This window comes from Pteropus alecto, unplaced genomic scaffold, assembly GCF_000325575.1.
Source record: "Pteropus alecto unplaced genomic scaffold, ASM32557v1 scaffold71, whole genome shotgun sequence".
Lineage (NCBI taxonomy): Eukaryota > Metazoa > Chordata > Mammalia > Chiroptera > Pteropodidae > Pteropus > Pteropus alecto.
Window position 1 is genome coordinate 5,250,818 of NW_006433024.1, and position 22,969 is coordinate 5,273,786.

The window sequence follows — 22,969 nt, forward strand, 5'->3', positions numbered from 1 at the left end:
TAACTTCAGATTTTTACTTGGCTCACAATTTTTCTGATTGGAATCTGGATCTTGATAACAATCAATATAAGAAAATACACTAACTCATATAGGTGATTATTTCTTGTATATGATGTCATTATTACATTTTTATCAAGGTTTATATGTACTAAAATTTTTATTTGTATGCATCCCTTTTATTTTTATTTTTTTAATAAAAAGTGTGATATAATTTTAATGCTTAAATTTAACCATTGACGTGTCATGATAGAAATCTTTTATTCCTATCTGTGTATCACTGTAGCTATTTTTTAAAATTTTATTTTATTATAAGTTTCAAGTATATAGTACATTGGTTAGACATTTATATAGTTTATTAAACTATCTCCCTGATTGCTCTTTCTCTCCTCTGGCTCTCCACCTAGCCATTACATTAGTACTAACTGCATTCCCTATGCCATGCTCCCCATCCCCATGACCATCTATTAACTACTAATTTGTACTTCTTTAACCCTTCACCCCTTTCTCCCAGCCCCCCAACCCCTCTTCCCTCTGGCTGTCACTAGATCATCCTCTATATTTGTGAGTCTGTTGTTGATTAGTTTGTTGTTTTTGTTTCTTAGATTCCACATATAAGTGAAATCATATGGTATTTACCTTTCTCTGTCTGACTTATTTCACTCAGCATAGTAACCTCCAGGTGCATTCATGTCATTGCAAATGGTAGGATTTCATTTTTTTAATGGCTGAGTAATATTCCATTGAATATATGAACCATAACTTCTTTATCCAGTTATCTACTGATGGGCATTTAGGTTGCTTCAATATCTTGGCTATTGTAAATTGTGCTTACTATGTATACATCCCTCTTAAATGTGACAATGATTCATCCATAGAAAAGGGGACAATGTTCTTTCCTCTCAGATCAAATTCTTATTCTAAATAACGAAGCCTATTCTGCTGTCCTTTGCAGCCAGCTGTTGCAAATGCTGATATCATGTTTATTAAAATTCACATTCCATGGGACACGCTGTGCAAGTATGCAGAGAGGTTGAATATCAGGATGCCCTTCAGGTACTTTCAAATTTTATTTCATTCTATCTCAATATATATTAAAATGAGTCTTTTTTTTTCCCCCAAAACCTTAGAGCAATAAATGTAACCCTTTCTATAGAAGAAATGCTTTTTCTTCCACAGATTAGGTAAACTTAGACACTTGTTTTCTCCTCTAATTTGCTTGCCTAAGGTGACATTCTGATTCCTTGGAACTTTATATCATTTCTAAGTAGATTTACCTAGAGGGAGAGGAAAAACAATTGTTTTTAAATTTTAACTAATAAGATAATTACTAAGATCAATCTCATTTCTTGTTTCATGTGGGTAGACAGAACTTTTATTATTTTTATGGAAGGCAGAAAGTGTAAGTTTATAGCATTATAATGTATATAAATACAGTGTTTTCTGTGTAAAGGTTAGGAAGAAGCATTCCTCAGGTGCAGTTCAAGGAGATGGTTTTTTCACTTCTCAATATCAAAAGATAAATGGTAATGAGAGGTTTGTTCAGTTCAGAGATTTTTCACTTTCCCCTATAGGCAAGCAAAAATTGAATACACGTTTCCCTATATCACGTATCTTGTTTGTGCACAGAAGGTATCACTTCTCTTTATCATTTCTCAAAATAAAATTCAACAGTATTCCTACTATGTGCAGTGTTAATTTTCATTGAAGATAGGAACATTTACACTTACTTGGAACTCAATGTGCTTTACCAGCTACTGAAAAAATGTTTTAAAAGGTTCAGAGTAACAGGATACCTAGGAAAAGAGCCTCTAGATAATGAATATGAATGAACAGTAAGATTACAATTCAGAAATATGGAAAATTTCTCATATCTGGTAGCATGAAATAGGCCAACTCTGGTAAGATAGCAACATCTTTAAGTCTATGGCAAGCTTCTGTGATATTCAAGATAAATTAAAGTATTAGATATTGATCCCTACTTTTTTAGCGAAATACTTCACTAATGTGTTTTAGTGAAACACATCAGACTGAAAGATGCAACCCCCCAAAACAGAAATGGCCCACAAAACAGAAATTGATTAAGCATTAGCCATATAGAGGAATCTTACTGACAATATTAGAATTAGATACCTCAGTTGGCTCACATTCATGCTTAGCTAAGAGTTTAAAAGTTTTCTGTACAGGCGGTATTTAGGCAATAAGCAAATACCGCCTGTACAGAAAACTTTTAAACTCTTAAGCGCTTGGCAAAAGAAATAAAATAAAAAGCAAAAGAATATAAGTAAAGAAAAGTCTTTCTAATTCTTTAATATTTTCTACAAATGGTAAATAAGATACCTAAGAGAAACTGAAGTTTGTACATTTTTATGAAACCTGGTTCCTGAAAGTAGCAAATAATGGCCTATGAGATATTATTTGTGTTATGTATGATTAGATACTATGAAATCTACAGAAGACTGCTTTCAATTCAGGTCATTATACTAAACTAATCTTGAAAGTACAGCTAGGTAAGTATACACTTATGTTACTCTCTACATTTCTTGACTTCTGAGGAATTTTTCTCTGTTAACACTATGTCACCATCTAAAAAGTCTTTTGAAATACTTGCCTGGGACTTATTACAAACTGATAATGGGCGAACACTTGCCATTTGCTCTATCTGATTTCTTCTTGTTTGGTCTGTACCCATTCATGCTACACAAAATCATACAGAATCAAAACAGTGAGGTAAATTTTATCTATGAAATAAGCAAAGAATTTTACAAGAAGTAATTTTCAAACCTAGCATATATATGGTAAATAATCACCTTCGTTTATTTATGGTAGGAGTAAAACTTCATAAGATATTCTGAAATTCAGTTTGAAAATAATTTCTTTGAGTCTTAAAACTTTTCATAGCCTTCGCTTTTTATCTTCAGAAGATAATTGAAAAATGTGTAAAAATATTTCCTACAGTATTACTTATAATTGTGGTAAATGGAAATACTTTTATGTTCAGTAAAATTTAAGTAAATTAGAATATATTAGAAAATTTAAGTAAATTAGAATATACCCTTATAATGGAATGTAATTTATTTATAAAATGAATAGGTATAAGAATTTCTTAATGATTATAGGAAAATAATATTAAAATTTATATAATGCATATGAAATTATTCATACAATGTAATTTCAATAATGTAAAATACAAAGAAATAAAATTGGAAGAAAACATAATATGCTAAATATGATGAGTGGGATTATGCATACCTGTAATTTTTGTTTAGATTCATACACAATTATCTATTTTTAACAAACTCTAATTTACTTTGTGGTGTAAACACAGAATGCAAATGAAATATGCCATACATGATCATGACCTCCTCTCTGATGTCAGGACAAAATTGCTAAAAATATTTCTGAATTAATCCTAACTAATTTTAGGTACCTTCATCCTACCCTATTCTTATCATTTCACCATCATTTCTAAAAAAGAGTTGCAACTGAATTTATGCACAGGCTAATTTCCTTGTAGATATAAAAGGAGGAAACCCTTAGTCAGTGGGTTTCAGTGTCCAGGTTCAGTTCAGATTGAGTGAACGTGTAACATCTCATTAAAAAGGGAGCATATCCCTCATCTACCTCCTCCAGACTTTATATTAAACAGCAGTCCAGAAGATTGGTTCCTTTTTTGTTTTCCAAAGAGGGATTTGGCACAATTTGACTTAGACTCTGGCAAAGAAAAACACTTATTATTAAATGTCCCGTGACCAAATATACTTCTGAATTTCTGAGATAAACAATAAGTTTCTTTACTGTAATAATTTTTAAAGAAGTGGTTCTCATTCTCAATCTTTAGAGTATATCAAAATTACCTTGGAAACTGAAAATGAAGGTTCCTGGAACCTATACGCAGAGATTCTGGCATGTTAGATCTGAGTTAGGCTTGAGTATATATTTGTAATGATGCAGATGATAGAGAAATATTGTCTTGAAGATATTACTATTTTAATAATTCTTATATTTTTATCAATTTCAAGAGGCAATTACACAGAACAGCCTTTCTCAAATTTTCATCTGATAATTGATTTTTTAAAAATCTTAATATGATGGTGTTCTTGGGAAAGCAGTTTTAGGAATTCTAAAAAACAGTTCTTTGAGGATATCTCTCCAAATCTGTTTAAGTAGTAAATATAGCATTAACTAACTCCTTAGTAACTAACTTCTCATTTATTTTAAGATACATGTGGATTTAGGAATAACTGTCAGCACATAAAAGGAGAATGCAGTTCAAGAATAATCTAAATGGCAAAGTGTTTTCATGATGGCCATGTTCAGTTGTCAACTGTTATCACATTTAAGGACATATATATTGTCTTAAAATTAAAGTATACAGGAATAACAAAGGACATAAATAGGAAACATATCTTTTTAGGATGATATTTTAAAAACATTTATACATAAAAATTTTACCCATACTCAGTTAATATACATATTTATTCAGTGTTGAAAACTGCATATTACATTCCACAAAGAAAACCTGCAAATTTATTCAGAAGAAAATATTAGAGTTATAACCTTGACTGCAAAAGTTTTCAGCTAACTTACTGTATGAACATGAATCTCGAACATTTTATCTAAATTTTCTACTTGAATATATGTGTAGAATTTTATATAGCTTTATTTTCTAGCTATTTCTTTTCTTAATTATTCCTCCAAAGTAAATGTGACCTACATATTGGACTTGATGTTTCAAAACTAATCAAGAAAATTTCAAAGAATTAAAATAATCCGCATTTTCTAGATTTATTCTGCCAAGAAAGACTTAACCTAACCTGTGTCCTCTACATTCCAAAAATGTCAAATCCCAATTTTCTTTTTTTTCTTTTGATTCAAAGGTGATTTCTATTTATTCTTACCCTCTTTCACATTAAAAATGTCAAACTTATTTTAGGATTATTTAGTCATCCTGTAGCTTCTCAGGTTGAGTTAGTTCCAAGGTGAGGTCAACTTCCGATCTTTCCTCAAGCTTAGCTTCTCTTACAAATATTTTAAACATAGAAAAATTGGGGGAAATATTTTCAAAACATTAAGAACAATCTTTTTATCACAATTAGAATTAAACTTAGATCACTTTTTATGCAAAGGATAACTTACTCAAAAATAAAATAGCATAATAACATCCAGGAAGCCCATTATGTAGAGTAGATAAACGTGGAGTAGCTCTGCTTGACAAGGAGCAAGGGAATTAAACAAAGGCTCCCTCATTTATTCATCAACTATCTGAGTGTTTATTATTCATCAAACAATTGCCAAATATACACCAGGCATACAAAGTCAAATTAAATGAAGCTATTATCTTCACGAAGCCAGCTGTCCTGCAAAGATAGTCAGTGAACAGTTATATAACAATGAGGTAAATAGTGAAAGACAGTCTGTGTAGAGAAGATTCAGAGAGAAAATGGGTTTACAATCCAATGGGGACTGAATGATATATGCACACAAACATGTGTATGTCTGAAAGATATTCAAAGTGTGAGTTTGGAATAGGCATAGCAAACCTTGAAATTCCATACTTGAATTTAGGGTCGGGGTATGGAAGAGACAAGTTAAAAATTGTTTTCTAGTAATATGACCAGTGATTGCAATGAAATATAGTAGCTCAGAAGGTTTTCAAGTTTTCTAATCAGTTAATAATACAGTTAGGAATACATATCAATTGCCATGACTCTCATCCCTGCTTTCCACATCCCATACCATGAAGGACTTTACTGATCCCCTGATGTGTATTGATGGGTGCGGATACAGAGACATTTTAGAAGGCCCAGAATGACATTTCTGAGCTCCAAGATGAAGATGTAGTGAGAATCTTTTAAGAGATTAATTAACCTCTGTCACTAGAAATTTTATTTTCTCTAAAATCAGACATACTGCACAACTACTAAAAACACACAGTATCTTCTCATTGTTTTTCATCTAAAACCTTAGCATTTAGTGGTAAGATGCCTCATCATCTGCGCCTTATTTGTTATGCTGCCTCCTCTTTTATCACTATCCTCAACTTGCAATTTATATTCCAGTGATTGCCAAATTAGTTGTACTTCCCTGAATCTTATAATGATTGATCTGTTCTCATAATCATTTCATATGTTGCCACCTCTGTCTAGAATGTCATATCCTAAGTACTTCATTCAGAGGACTGCTCCCACTCACGCTTGAAGTTTCAACACAGATAACACATCCTCTGGGAAAGGCTTCCCTAACTCCTTTCCCCTCCATCTACAAAAACTGAGATCCCTTCCTATCACCCTGGTACTTCCATAGTGTTCTCCGTTTTCTTGCATTGTCACACTTTAACTATTGCTTGTTTCCTCAACTGTAAAGGAAGCTCTTTGAGGGTAGAGACCCTCTTTATTCTCTAAATTTTTAGTGATTATACCTTAACATTCTTTGCAAAATCAGAAATATTCGTTACATATGTGTTTAGATGGATGGATGGATGACTTTATAGAACAAATAAGCAAGTGATCCGGTTAATATACATTGTGTAGCAGACATGAGACTTTCAAAAAATAGAACTAAAAATCAAATATTCAAAAGTGATTTATCGATTTATGAAAGTGTTGTTGTTAGTAACTTAGGTTTCTGAAATTAAAACAATGGAAATTCAGAATCTGCTATACTGATTTCATGTCTTAAGCATATGGAAGTAGGAATATTGAAATGTTCAATATCATTGAATGATGTCACTCACTGGTATCATTATTTTGATTTGACTTTCCTCAGCTGATTTCTTTTATTTTTCAGGAAAAAATCCTATTACACTGACCAGAGGACCAAATCAATGGGCAGGTTTGTGGGTGATATGTAATTTGCTTATGACTAATTTGTAATTGGGGAAAAAAAATAGAACACATTTATTTACCTTTATCAGCAGTTGTGAATTTTAGGGGAAAAAATTTTTATTGATTTGTTCAAGAGATTCAAAAATGACTTGTGTTGAACTTAACAGTGTTTAAGATTAGATCATTTCTTTTTTCTATGTACCGTTGACATTCTTGAAATCCTCACTAGATATAATGTGATGGAAAGAGAATATTAATGCAAATTAGTAGTTGAGGAGATTTTAATTAAAAAAAAGTTATAAAACCAGAATTGATGGGTAAATGATGAATCAGTAGAGTAATAAAACAGACCCAAGAGAGATCATCTGGATCAATTTATACTCTTATTCACAGAGGAAAGATTAGTATCCAGAGTGATCTAGTGTCATATAGAATCTTTTGAATCGCCAACTGAAGGTGCTTCTCCTATCCTGGTATTGAAAACAAATTTATTTTCAAGAGTTTCATCTTAGAACGACATCTCTTTATTTTGGTAAAGAGTAGCCATGACAAAGGATTTTACCAAACCACATCCCTGAGACAGAAGAAACTTTCCCACTTGAATCACCTCAGCCTTGTTTCAGTGGATGAAATAAGCTTCCATTTAATGAACGCTAAAACAAAAAGCTTCTTACACTTGACTGTTTTTCTGCTCGTTGCAAAATAACAACAAAAACAAAATGTAAATATGGTAGAGTATGCTGTATTGAGTAATGTTGCAAGATATCACAAGCCAGAGTGACACAAAAACTAGACTCATATAGTGTAAATATCATACCATTTTAGGAACAGATTCAATAAATCTAGGTCCTTTACCAATTTAGAACTTTAGAGTAGGAAATTTTAAAATTTTATAACAGGAGTATATTGGTCTCCTTTAAACATTAAATGTAGGTGTGTTAGGAATGGGTGACAAGTAAATAATGGGGGATTAGGCTTGATATTAGAATAAATATTAAAGGAATTAGTCCTCAATTGGCTCTTTTAAAAATATTTATTAATGATGCTCCTCAGCCAGGTCAGATCTTTCTGTTTGTTAGGTAGCATGCTTGGACTTAGAATGAGCTTTCATCATTATCCTTGTGCCTATTTGGTCTTGATCTATGTAGCAAATTTCCCAAGTTATTTTTGCATAATAAAGTCATCATTGGAATATTATATAAATTTATAACTGCAAGATTTTTTTTTTCTGAATGTGCCTTCTTAATGTTGGATGTGTTGAGAAATGTCATTGAGTTCACTTCCATGTGCTCTATAGAATTTTGCTACTGTATGATTAATGAATTTTCTGATAAATAAGTATCTTCTTTCAGAAGTTTGCAGAAGGATAAAATCATATATTAAAATAACAACAAATATCTATTTACGTAGTACTATCATAATCTACTTTTAGAATAAATTTGTGTCTAGAATGTCTAATAAACGTATTTATTAAATCCTAAAGAAACAACATTTTTAATAGTGGGGAAGAAGTTTTCTTTTTCTTTATTTTGGTCAAAGTTAAAAGTAAATTAGAAAAATGAACACTATATTATGGTATATTGTATGCCATGATATGTTGTGTTATCTTTTAGGTTTATTATTTTCTGTTTAATTTTGTGAAATACAAATTCAGTTATCAGTCATTCAAAATGATTATTAAAATATATTAAACATTACTGTAGTCAGCCTCTATAATTTACTTATTACAAATGTTCTGTTTGTTCCTTTACTTTGTGGATGCATAAGGAAGGTAATGAATAAGTAGGAAAGGCATTTATGAAAGTATATGACATATTAAACTGAAAAAAGAAAGTCACATTATTTGTCCGAATTTAGATTTTTAATTAAGGGAATTACTGATATTGATTTTTTTTTGTTTACCTTTGAAGTAAAAAATTTAAATGGTGTGTGGGGGGCAGTAGTTCATCATACTCATAAAATTATAAAACCCAATTTGTAGATAATTGGAAAGAGGGAAACAAAAATCAATTATGTGTATTTACATTTCACTCGTATTTTTTCTTTCCTGAAGTGGGAAAGGTTCTGTGTAAGGGTGGTTTACACAATAGACATCAGGAGGTAGTTACTGTACAGGCAATTATCTAGCTTTTGAAAAATCATCACTTCTCCAGGCAGAATGATAGGATATGGCTATAGTTTTATTATTGCTGCTATTTATCATTTGCTTACAATACACTTTAACATTCAATTACCAAAGTATCTTCAAAACGATCCTTCAGGGAGGCAGTACAAAGAGTAACTTGTTTTGCAGATCAGGGAAAATCAATGACTCCATTGTCACTACCCACCACCCATGCCTCATTCCTCAGCTTTTATAGCTGGTTGGTAAAGTTCGTGCTCTGACCAAGTTCTTTAATCCAGATTTTTTTTCAATTTCTTTTCCATTCCTCCTGGAAGTTAGGGGGAATGCATGTGTGTGTGTGTGAGTATGGATGTGTCTGTCTTTTTGAACTCTTTGGAATGGCAGTAGAAAGTAAGCATGACTCTGGAATGCAACATAATCTAGTTCTAAAATGTGGCTTTGTTCCAGTGTACACAATTATTTTAGAAGACTCAAAAAATGGATGTCCCAGAACCCAATGGTTCTTGACAAGTCAGCTTTTCCAGACCTGGAGGAGTCAGACTGCTATACTGGCCCCTTCAGCCGTGCTCGGATTCACCAGTGAGTTTCCATCTCTTTGATCCCATTACCTGCCTTGATACCTTTCTGGAAGTTGTTGATGGAATCAAAATGCATGGATCAGTTCCATTGTTTGCCAAATAAGTCAGAGGATGTATATTTAAGTTATGAATAACACTTGGTGAACATTTTTAATTCTTTATCAACTATGATTTAGAGACTCTCAAGTAGTGAATATCAATTGTAAATTCATGGACTTACTAGCTCCCAATTCTTTCAAAATAATTACTAATACTAATTATATTATTAGTATTATCATCATCATTCCTGTAACTGTAACTGAGTGACTTACTAATAATAGAATTATTATTAGTATTATTTAATAGAATTGTTATTAAATAACATGCTTGCTTGAATAATGGATTGTACTAATTAATAAATTACTATATTTATAGTTACATTTAATTACTGTGTACTTACTAGTTTTATCCATTATAGTTTAATCTTATTAAACTGAGATGAATAAGAAATTTTTTTAAGGATTTATTTCATGCCTATCTATCTACGTACCAACATGTCTCTATTCATTTATTCATTCAACTAGTATTTTTTAAGTTTCTACATGATACAGATCGGGGTTATGACACTGTCCCTGTCTTCACAGTACTCCCAGTCAACTGGGGTAGACAAAAATATAAAATACTAATTAAATAAAATAGGATAAAGATGTATAAATGCACGGTATATAATACATCTATAGCTGCAGGGTATACTTTGTCATACACAATTCTGGATTGACCTATATTCTAGGATGTAGAAAGTTGAGAGGCAGAATGAAACAGAATTCTAGACCACCAAGCATGTCGAAGAGCCACTAATCAATGGGAAACTTTCTCCTTCCAGATATTTGATTTATGTCATTATTTAGTCTTAGCATCCTTCTTAATTCCAGCTATGGGAAGTAAAGAAAGGAATAGAAATCCAAATGGCTTCCTGGGTTAGAAAGAGGTTACAGTTTCAAGGGTGCATCTTTAGCTTTTTGCTAAAGAGCCCTTTTAAGGCTTTGTGATGCACCAAATAAAAAATATTCTGCTTTCTTTTTGAACCCAAGAAACTAGAGTGATCTTTGAAAAATCTCAATCAGATCATGCAACTATCTTGCTTAAATGTCCCCCAATGACCTCCCATTTACACTTAAAATAAAATTCAAGTTTCTTTTTGACTACTATGTGGTCATAAATCCTGTGGTCCCTGCCTGACACCGTCTTCTCATCTTCTACAATAGTCCACACCATTTACTTCAGGGACAAAAGCTTTGGTTCTGTCCATCAAAAATTTTATCTTAATTCCATCTCAGAGACTTTGTTCTTGCTGTCTTCTTTTCCTAACATGCTCTCCCCCGAGATCTTTACATGTTATATCCTTTTGTTTCATTTTGCTTAAACATCACTAACTCAGAGACCTTACTAAAAATGTTCTCTAGTCCCCTTGTCCCAGTCATTCTCTATGCGTTGCACTATTTCTTTGTTCTTCATAGCAGTTTCTGAAATCATGTAACTGATTTATTTACTTATATATCATCTGTTTCCTTCCTTTATAATGCAAGTCCACAAAAAAAGGGACTTACCTTCTAATGAAATATTTGTTCAGTGAATTCTAAATCGGTCGAATGGTAAAAGAATTGGTGGACATTTTTTGCAAAACTTATAATTAATAGGACACAAAACTGTTAATTTGGTGCATCTAAGTACAAAAATAAAAAAAACATGATATCAGAATACTGGAAGAACTTAGAGTCTAATAAAATGGACAGGTATACTGGTTACCATAATACAAGGCTAAGTAAAATCAATGAGTCAGGAAAGACACAAGTAAAATATACATTTTTATAAGAGAGAGAGAAGCTACATCCAGAGGAGAGGAGCCAGGAAACCTTGATGAAGGAGCTAGTCCTTTTTAGCAATTAAAAATGTGGAGGGCGGAAGGGAGAGATGGGAGAAGAGATATCAGAGACAGAGCAAAATCTCCAGGAAAAGAAGCATGGGATTCCAAGGCGATGATAAGTTCTACAGTTTGACAGACTATCAGATACAAGAAGCCAGAGCTATACGAAGTAAGACCAAGGAAGATGTTGAAATAAAGAATAGAGAGCCTGAGAGGGAAATAAGAAATTTAATTACGCGTCATGGAGAGCTGCTGACATGTTAATATTGAGTGCTGTAAATGTCAGAGCTGTGCTTTACAAGTCAGGTGGGAAACTGCACAGACAGGAGGACATTCTTCTCATAACCTAGGCAAGAGGCAGTGAGACTCAGAACAAGAAGGGTACAAGAAAGTCAGAGAGAGGCAGTTCAGTTGTGAAAGTTACTTAGTTTGTTAACTCTTTGAATATAGATGGTGAAGAGAAAGCAAGGGTTACACTCAGGACTAAGTGTCTGAGGAAATGGTGGTTCATCATTCACAAAGATAAAGCAACTAGAAACAGAAATTGTCAGAAGTTAAGCGAAAAACAAGATGCTTCCATTTTTTTTTTTTTTTCCCTTAAGGCTCCCAGTACATGTCATAGAGTAAATTCTAAAACAGACCCTTCCTTTCCTCTTGCGATCGCCCTTTTGCTCTTTACATCATTAACTCTAACATGGTTCCTCCTTGCCAATCTTCCTACCTGCGAACAGAGTAGGGCATGAAGGGGAAGGGGGAAGTATCGCTCATTGCTAAAGTTCTGTAAATAAGATAAGCTAGCTTGGAAAGTATGGCATGGAGAAAGTACATCAATTTTAATGTGTTCTATTTGGAAGTACATTGCTTAATTAAAATGCATATTCTTTTCTTGTTCTATGCTAAACAAAAAATATAAGGACATCTTGGCTTTCTTATGAAATGAAAGATAGTAAAATGAATATTTGACAATGTCCTGTATTATGTTTATTTCTTCTGTCAGTTGATTTTTTTGAAAGAGAATGGTTTCCTTTCTGATTTACTATACTTCACATGCACTGGTTTAAAGGAGAAAACCGATGGATGACTGCCCAGGAAGTTGTTACTGTTGCTGGATTCTGTGCTCTGCTTTAAATATTAATCCCCTTATCTTACCAGCTTTATAATAAACAATAAGGACACCTTCTTCAGCAATGCTACTCGAAGCAGGATAGTCTATCACATGCTGCAGCACACCAAATATGAAAACGGAATATCAAAAGTGGGTAAGAACACTAATTAAAAATGTAGAGACAGTAGAATTTGCTGTTACTCATATTACTCCAAAATATTTAACAATTGAAGTTTTGCCTTCATGCATTAAATATGAACATATAACATATATGAACATATATGTTCATATGAACATATAAATATGAATATATATGTTACATGAACATATAAATATGAACATTGAGCACAAACTCTAAACATTCTATTTTACAGCCTTTGAATAAAACAAAACAAAATAAAACAAACAAACTCTTGTAAGGGCATTTGGCCATATGTGTCAAAATGTGAAATGTTCAAACACTTTGGAATAGAAATTTTACTCTTAAAATTTATTCCAAAGAAATAATCAGATTTTTTGAATTATTATATATATAAATTTGTTCATTGTGCTATGTAATAGAGTAAAACTGGAAATATTTTAACTGTCCATCATTAGGAACTGACAAATAAGTTAGACTACAGCCACGTAATACATCTTTTAAAAATTTTGCGACATTTATTCACTCTTAACTCAAATGTATTGAGCATCTATTATATGTTATATGTTATAGACAATATTTGACACAGACCCTAACTCATGATGTTTAAAAATTAGTAATTAATTCTCTATTTATTATCAACTTCAAAAGATATATACAATGCATTATTAAGTGGAAAAAAAAATTACAAAACTATAAGCCTAATGGAATCCCACTTCCTAAACACACATACATAAAAAGAAAAAAATCTGGAAGGATATAGATGAAACTTTTGAGAGGTTATCTCTGGAAGGTGCAATAACAGCTAATTTTAACTTTCTAAATTTCTGTGTTGCTTGAATGTTTAGCGGTATCCTATTATGTGTATTATACAAAAGAAAAATCGAGAACATTTCACGCAAAATAATTAAAAGAATTGCAAAGTTTATGTAGAGCAGAACAGAAAACAACATGTATCAATGAGCTGGCTTTTTAATTGTTATAGGGTGAAAAATACAAGATGGTTGAAGAGACCAAATGTTAGTCATCTCCTCAAACCTTGAAAATAAAAAGGCAGTGGAAACTTGAACCAGTTTCTACTAATTTGCATTTAAATGGAATGCCACATAAGTAAAATGAATTTTCAAGTCAGCCATTTTTTACAGTGTAATGTTCAGATTTTTGTTGTCCTCTAATTATTTATTTTTGAGCAGTCAAAATAATTAATTTAGACACTATATCCCTACAAAAGAATTTTGACATCAGAAGTGTTCTAAACAAGAAATACAAATAGAGAAATATAGAATATAAACTAAAAATATGTCTAAATGATAGCACCATTTACTTATGTAGTCTTAAAAATATCACACTTTAAATGATTGTGAACATATCATGCCCTTTGTAGAATGTACAGTAAACAATATAAAAATAAAATTTAAATTTCTTTAAATTCAGTTGTCACTGCTACATATTAGTACCGAAACAATATATGTATATCATAATTAAAGTCATGCAGTATTTACAGTTTTCTGTCTTTTTTAAAATTACCATTATGAGTATTCTCGTAAGCCTTTTAGTATGCCTAAAAACATTATTGTAAGTAGCTGTACAACATTCTAAGTATTCATCAAGTCACAATTTTTTATCAAGCATCTAGTATAATGATTGTACCATAATAATTAAGTGACTCCCCAATTTTGGATGTACAATTATTTCTAATTTGTCACTAATATAAGTAATATTGCAACAAAAATTGCTCTCCAGAATTTTTTTCAAAATATTTTTTCTTATCAGGTCTATATGAGAGTGTCTCTTTCACTACACTCTAACTGAGATGGAGGAGATTTTAAGTGTCATATTGCTATTTATGACTCTTTGGCTCAGTATTAAAGAATTCACAGATTTCTCCGTACCAATATCCTTGAGACATTTTGTGGGGGTGAGGAATTCCTCTGCTTCCTTGAGTAAATTTTGTTTAAAAAAAAAAATGCTCTTGGTTCAAATGAATGAATATTAAAATGTTCCCTATTTCATTATATGACAAGGTGAAATCATATGTTGGCACCTTGCAAATCTTCATCTATTAGTGTCATAAGGACATAATTAGACTCTTAGTCTCTTTTATAACCTCACTGTCCTTATAGGCGATACGGTTATGGAAGTCATTTTGGTTATCTTGAGTTTTTAAATCAATTTATTGTTCAAAGTATATGTATGTTGTTTCAGAGGGAAATCTTCATTTAAAGTAACTCAAGAACTATTTTTTTCTTCTCTTTTCAGGTATCTGTAAACTTATAAACAATGGTTCATATATAGCAGCTTTTCCCCCACATGAGGTAATTTTGAAATACAATTTTCATTCATTTAAAAAACAAAAAAAGTTTCTTAAGTCTGGCTTTCCTCTCCCAGGAAGGTTCAGTCAGCGACTGGCCCTGAGCCTTTCTGAGACTTCCGCTATAATTCTGTGGCTGTACTGGCTCCGCTGCTCTGGAACCCTCCTGCAGTTTGCCCACATCAGGATCTGGCTTTGGAGGGAGCTCGTGGACATTGCTCAGGCACTCTGGCCACTGCCCTCTACTTCAGCAGAGCTCCATGCTTGACCCAGTCTGGGATCCACACCACTCCCAAATAGGGCAGGTTCCTCGTGTGTGCATACTGCTTTGGGATACCTGAAAATCTAACTCAAACCCGCATAAAACCTGTAGAATCTACTTGAGTCTCTGCCAGATTATTACTTGTCCAACAGTTCTAAGTAGAAAAGCCTGCACCAAGCTGTGGTGGGCTTTGCCTGCTGAGTCATGAATGACATCTGAATCAGTTTTAACCTCCCCCGCAACATACACACATTGTATTTATTTTATGGTAATTTTGCATCTTAATATAAGAACGAGGTCTTTAGAGGTTTCACTTCTGCATTTTCAAACCCATCACTCTTCTATTTGTAAAAACTCAGGACTCACAGGACATAATCCCTATACTTGAGGAATTTACACTCTAGTGTAACTCATAATAGATAAAATGTGTTGAGCACTTAACTATTTGGCACTGAGCTAAATGTTTTATATGAATGCTCTTATAACAGCCTTTTGAAATAGACAGTGATATTAACTCTGTTCTATAAATAGATCATTGAGGCATAGAAAGGCCAAGTATCAGAGGTACAGTTCTGAGCCCAGGAAGCCAGACTCCAATGCTCATATTAATTATTGTAAACCTACTTATTGTAGGAAGAGGAATAATAATAAGGGGCTGTTAGTGTATTTCATTCAATGAGCCTCGTGCATTTATCTTCCCATCAACCTGACAATGACCCTAGAGCAGTAGATATTATTAGTATTCTCATTTTAGAGATGCAGAAACAAGACAAATTTGAAGTCAGTAAGTGATAAAGTGTTCAGAGTGTCCAACCTAAGTGCTGGGAGAGCTTCTGCAGCAAAGGAAAGTTTGGTTTGTTTTCCATGTAATTAGTCTCCATAACTAATGTGTGTTCTTACAGTTCAATTGACAGTTTCTGGTGTGAAACTTGGAACCTATTAGGAACAGGTTGTAAATAATAGTTATTTTCCCACTTATTCTTATAATTCAGTAGAAATGCTAATATCAGGAACACATACACAGGATGACTGGAAAACAATTTTGTTGGAATATGAGTAACTAAAAGCAGAAAGACAATAAAATGGACTTGGAATTTGCTATCGATTTTAAATGCTACTACTTGAAGAAAACAAGGCTTACTTTCAGGAAAAGAGAGTCAACGGCACTGACTTTAATTTGATTAAAAATACTTCACAATTTATGGCCTCTTACTTTCTGGATGGAGGAGAATTGCTAGTGTCAGTATCATATTTTTCACCCATCTTTGAGATTTATGTTTTACATACAAAGGGACAATGGCTAAAAGGGAGAGAAAGGTATTTCCCGCAAAATTTGGCATGAAAAGGAAGGAAGAAAGGGAAGAAGAAGGATAATATATGTGAGAAAGAGTTTGCCTGATATACCGATAGTGGAGACAGAAGAAAAGTGTGTTGGCTGGAGGAAGGGGCCTGTAGTGGGGACGGTGGGGATCGGTGAGTGTGCATAGTCTCTGGAATGGGGTGAAAATATGTGGGTGGGCAGGAGTCATCATTTTAGTCAGTTTTCTCTGACAGCCCCCCTCATGTCACTGTAAACCCAGAAATGTATGGGAGAGTGCAATTATTGAGTAGAGTAGAACAATGATGCACTAGAACCTAAAACCCAGGAAATGTTTATGTCTGATCACTGAAGCCAGAAAGGAAAGCCATGTATTTTAGAAGAATTATCAGTAATGATTGAAAGAAAACTGAGATTTTGGTTCACCCTCCAATACCTACTTAGTCTCAAGGCGATCTACCTTAACAAGTCGGATACAATCTCACAAGTAAACAAACCTTTTCCAAGTGGTTGTCTCACACTTAGAATGTTGATCTTTGCTTTCATCTCCTTACTTTCCAATCTTTAGGCTTTAAACACCTTGGTCTCCCTTAAGGAAGAAAACCCAGAGACTATATACTTTAATTGTATCCACCCTTACCTAATTATTTTGTTAGCCAGAGGTGAAATCCACATGCATCTCTCATTTCAGCCTGGTACCAGAACATAATTCAAGGTATCCTCTTTCTTCATAGGAACTTACAGCTCTGGTCATCTGACACCATTCAGATGATAGTTTTGCACTTCTCAATAGCCACAACACATCAAACACCAAAAATTAACATTGATTTTGTGCTTTCTGCATGCCTGGCACTTTATAGTGATTACCCAAGTGGGCCCTCACAAAACCCCTCTATATTGTGTGTATCATTAATATTTATTCTTATTCTCATAATCTAGGTGAGGAAACTGAGGCATAATTCCACTTGTTTTAAATTTTCATCAAACTTTTCATGAAAGTGGAATCACACATTGGAGTGAGCAGAGAGATTTTGTCAAATCCTATGTCCTACATTTTGGTTCAGAATATACAGTCACCATACCTATTTCCCTCTTCTTTGATTATAAAAGCAAAGCAGTTTAGTCTTCAGAGAACACTTTTCTCCATAAAGCATATATATTCTGTTTTTGAAATTGCAACGTGTATGACAGATTTTTAAGGAAGGTATATAAAGAATTTGAAAATATGCTTTAATTTTTTGGAATATCTGATCTGAAGTAAGTTTAAAGGCTATAGAATTCAAAAAAAAAATCATCATTAGTACTGGTGACTTAGGCCTCTTAACACTTTTGAGCATTTGTTCTCTTCCATAGCCTCAGTAAATGAAGTAAATATTTTCTGGGACTTGATCATTTCTTAAAGCCAACTAATACTCAATTTCTGAACTAAGATCATAACAATTTCTCTCGATGATGGTGAAGATACTATGTTTACTAAAAGACTTTAAGTTCAAAACAGTGAAAACTGAAGTCTAGTTTACTTTCAATGAAAGGAATCTCATTGATTTAAAAAAGGAATTTAAGAAAGGATTTGAAAGGAACTATCAGAATATTTTCAATGAAAGAGAGATATATAAAGACATTTACTACACCATTCCAGAGATGGACATGGCATTTACAATTTCTGAAGCTTTCAGTAAGTTGTTAAATTATTTTGTAAGGGGGAAAAGAGAAAAAAAGCAATTCTATTTAGTTCAAATTTCACTAAGGGAATGGATATTGACTTTTCTTATTTTATCTGTTTCAGGGAGCCTACAAGAGTAGCCAGCCCATCAAAACCCACGGACCTCAGAATAACAGACATCTATTATATGAGCGCTGGGCACGCTGGGGAATGTGGTACAAGCATCAGCCCCTGGATTTAATCAGGTACTGTAGGTAGATCGATAATTGAAGACATATAATGCTGTTCTGCTGTCATTTTCTTAGATTTGGAATTATTTTATTTACCCATCAAATCATCTGTATCAGTCAGGATGTAATCAGGAAATTGGTTACACAGGGGATGGGAAAGCTGAGAAATCAACCAGGAATAGTGAGGCAACCAGAGATTAAAGCTGGAGAGGAAAATGGGATAAGTGTATTTCAGAGCCCAATACTTGACATAGGGCAGGAACTATACAATCCATGATTAAACTGCCTGCAAAGTGAAAGCTTGGGAGCAGAGCAGTGGTGAAGGCTTCCCTCTCCCCTGGAGACAGTCCTGAGGACCACTAAGAGAGAAAAGATCCTGCATCTGTTTTCTCTTTACCTTTGAGTCTTCTACTAAGTACCTCCTGGCCCAACTTAACCAGGAGCTATTTACACGGGAAGCAGTATAATTTACTTCTCTGTGAAAACAAATCAAAACGGGAAAGGCAGAAAATGGGTCTGAGAGCAAAGAAGAAAATGACCAACATAACATCCATACATATATTTATCTTTCAGTAAAAGTTTAGTATCTATTCTATTCCAGGAAGTATATTCTAGTGATTAATTGCCCTCAACTCAAACTAGTCTTGAAATACTGTTATGTTTATGATTTATTTTATTTTGATGCAGGATGATTTATTTTTTAATCAGGAAATATTTATTAAAATGACTTAATCATGTCCTAAGCTAACGAGAAATATTTATATAATGAAAGAAAAAAAGCGTTCATATTATAAGGTAATTCTGTTGATATTTTAAACTATTCATGAAATATAAATATCAAGAATCACTCATACCTATATCAGTCATTGTCCCAGTAGGAAACCGATAAATAGGCATATTTGAAAAGAATTTCATAAAAGAATTATACTCAGAAGTATAAATAGGATCAAGCAAACCAACAAATGATGATGAAGTTTCCAGAAACTAGCAAAGCTGGGTGCTGTTATCACACTTTGGCCTGCAGGAACAGGGGAAGAAAGCAGTTGGCAGAACCTGTCAAAAGCTGTAACCATATAAAGGGGGATGCCCTACAGGAGCTATGGCCTTAGGAAGAAAGCAGCTATAGCCAAATCCTAACACAAGAAGGAGAAAGTCGGGGTAATAAATACCCCACTAACTCTCTTACCCCAGCCTCTCATGCTGATACTTTCAGTTGGCCAAGAGAAGGAAGGAGCATAGGTGATACAGTGCATAGAGGTGAGACCCTTGGGGCACAAAGCAGCAAGGAAAGGGGTAGAGCATCGATCTGGATGTACAAAGCATCCAGCACCAAACCATTTTTATTTCAAACATTAAATACTTGGCTACATTCAAAATCAAGATACTTTGATTCTAATTCTGTCAATCACAACAAAATACCAGATTTTTTATCTATGCAGGTGAAAGAAATATTATTGTGGAAACATGTGAACACAATGAGATGTGCTAGTTCACAAAATCATATTTATTAGGAATTAAAACATGAAGTCGAGATTTTCAAGCAAGCATTTCAGTGTCCATAATCTCTCATCTATAGGAGACATTACTGTTGCTGTTTGGGTAATTTCAGCAATTAACCTTTATCTTTAATAAATAAGATTATTCATATGCTATTACCAGTTACTTAGCTGTTGACATAAAGGAGAAATTTTGCTTATGAAAATCATACATTTCATGTTCAAGTAGCAGAGGGGAGAGGGATGTGGTGAAGGGCCCACCCAAGACAAAGACCATAAACGAGTAGAAATGGTGTTTCAACAGGTTCCTACTCTCTAGCAGCCTGCTTTTTACCAAAATTAAGGTGTGATGAGGCAGACACGCATCTTAAACTAGATAATCTTATGCATAAAATTTTGTACAAGGCCCAGTTTTCTACAACCAGCAGGAAAATTACTTTAAAATATGTGACTTTTATAAATTATTTGGAGTAAAGTTGTTCTTAAGACTATACAGTTTTGAGGACATGGGTCTCTTTTTGTGTTTCTATCTATAGTGAGAGAAAGCGGGGGAGGGTCAGGAATTGGTTTTTCCTATACTTTGGCCCTAGATAGTGGAGATCATAATAGACCTACAGACAAGGCCTGTATTCTCTCATGCTGAAGCAGGCAGTTCATTAACAGTAGATGAAAGGTGTGGGGCTCTCACTTCTTTTTTTTCATATACAACTATTTCTATGTGTTTGTGTTTTTTCCATTTTAAGAATGAATTGAAACATTTACTAGCCAAAGCCTATCTTAGTGTCAGTCTGTTTTCTCATGGAAAATATTTGAATCTGAAAAGAGCACATTTTAAAAATTGTCAGCTACAAAACCTGCTTAACAAAATAATTGCGTGGTATTTTTTCAAATGTTTCACCATAGGCATCAGTGAGATTTAAGTTTAAAAACTAAATGAAATAATACTCTCTAAACAGTTCAATTAATCATTTCTTTATTTATGATAGAGGTTATTTCAGCAGCAGAATCCTGCCGTCAAATGAAATGTCGTTTAGGGTACCAGTGTATAAAACAGATAAAGAGAATGGCTGTGAGTGAAGCGTGATGGGAAGTGACACAAATAGCAACTCCTTATTCCTTCTTGCCCTGTCATGGTTTTTGAGATATATTTAAGGAACACTTAGAAATCCTACAAGATCATCAATACCAATGCTCTGGGTAAAGGTCATTAATCAGGAAATATGTATTAAAAAAGACTTCAGCCTTCTTGGCCTAGAACTGTCTCATCCCTTTCCTGAAACTGATCTGAAATATGTTGTAACTTAGGTGATTTTTCTCCCATCAAATAATATCGTTGCTCCTCTAAACCTTCAACAACGCGTAATTAAGAATCTTGGTACAATACCGTCTGTATAAGGGGTCTCTCTGTGCAGTCGTCTCTAATCACTATTATAAAGATAGTTTAATATATTAGTAATATGTGCTAAAAACTTTACTCTAACCCACAGAGCAACACTTGCTTAAAGAAACAAAGGCTTTTCTGCAATACCTGTTAATATAATTAGCTTTTGTCTCAAAGTAGATTACTGTATAAAAAAAGAATAAACTATTGGTTCATGTGTTCTAGGAGAAATAAATGAAAAAAAAAAACAAAAACAAAATACTAGGTAAGCGATGCTTAGTGGGGGATGACTCCACGTATACACTTGGTAAAATATAAACAAATTTTAGTTGGCACAATACAGAGAACAGAGTGGGGGAAAAAAAATGATTTTCAGAAAGGGAAGTCTTATTAAGGAAAAAATCAAAAGGGAATGTTCTTCCCAGCAAGAATTACTGCCCAGTGCAATATATCCAAGTGAACTGCAAAAAAAAAAATCTTTAAAACTATTGCTGAGACAAAACTATGTGTTGAGTGATCATTTTTAGAAGATGGAGACCAAACAATAGTAGAGACTTTGAGAAATTATTTCTTATCAGAGCTTTATGAATTGTGTGACAGTTAATATTGACAGTAAACTTGGTGAGAAAAGAATGATTGAGTAGTCATTAGAATAGCTTTATTCAGCTACCATTTCCATATAAACCGTATCTGTCAGCTAAAGGAAAATAAAATACATTAATTCCCGTAGCTTCATTTAATATTTCCTGTGGTGAGAGCTCGTGACACAAGACAGAGGTCCACTTTCCAGCAGCTTGCAGCGTAATGGGAAGAGAGAGGAATGGAGGAGTGACTGGTAATTGCCATAAAGTGCTTTAATTTAGGACACTAAAATGTGGATGAGGTCAGAGTGTGAGCAGGAGCAGGAGCATCTAACCCAGGGTTGGAGTAGAGATCAGGAAAGTCTTCCTGGAAGAAGTGATATAAAGTGAAGGATAAGTATGAGCCAGACAGGGGAGGGAGGTGAAATGTAATATTCCAAAGCATTAACCAAGGAAAGAATCGTGTGCTCCAGGAACTTCAGAGCTGAACTTTGTTGAGGAAGATGTAACATAATTGTGCAGATTGTGTTTGGCATAAAGGAGTCTGGCCAAGGGTGCAAATGGAGACTGAAATCGAATCTGCTCTTAGCATCCACCTAGAGAGGAGAATTTTTGTTTCTAATTTATGCAAAAGCAATATGGTTTAGCACAGCTCTGTGTGTGGAAAACAAAAAGGGATTCTAGTAGGAGGATGGGAAAAAGCAAGAATTAGCTTTTATAAAAAGCTTCATGAGATATATTAAGAAGTTTGACATAGAAATAAACACATTTTATAAAATCGTTTCTATAAAGACAATGTTTAAAGATAAACAATGTCACCATTATTAGATTCATTAACAACCAGGAATATTAAAATACTCCAGATGGAACTGACAAGGAACTGAGCTGGTAGCCTCTAGTATCTGTCTGAAATTCTGACTAGGTGTGACATCAATATTTGTAGTGTCACTTGTGTTGCCTTAAGCTAACAATTTGCTTTATTATGCAGGCTATATTTTGGTGAGAAGATTGGTCTATATTTTGCTTGGTTGGGATGGTATACTGGAATGCTGA

General features: G+C 33.4%; 1 protein-coding gene across 1 annotated transcript in view; it reads left to right on the forward strand.

Annotated features, from left to right (window-relative positions):
* The window catches only part of ANO3 (anoctamin 3), a 330,657-nt gene that overhangs the window by 234,482 nt on the left and 73,206 nt on the right, over positions 1-22,969 (forward strand). The window contains exons 7-13 of the mRNA XM_006908142.2: positions 953-1,053; positions 6,787-6,831; positions 9,397-9,528; positions 12,583-12,689; positions 14,934-14,989; positions 18,352-18,473; positions 22,905-22,964. Of these exons, the coding sequence (XP_006908204.2) occupies positions 953-1,053; positions 6,787-6,831; positions 9,397-9,528; positions 12,583-12,689; positions 14,934-14,989; positions 18,352-18,473; positions 22,905-22,964 (623 nt within the window). The remainder of the gene's footprint in view (positions 1-952; positions 1,054-6,786; positions 6,832-9,396; positions 9,529-12,582; positions 12,690-14,933; positions 14,990-18,351; positions 18,474-22,904; positions 22,965-22,969) is intronic.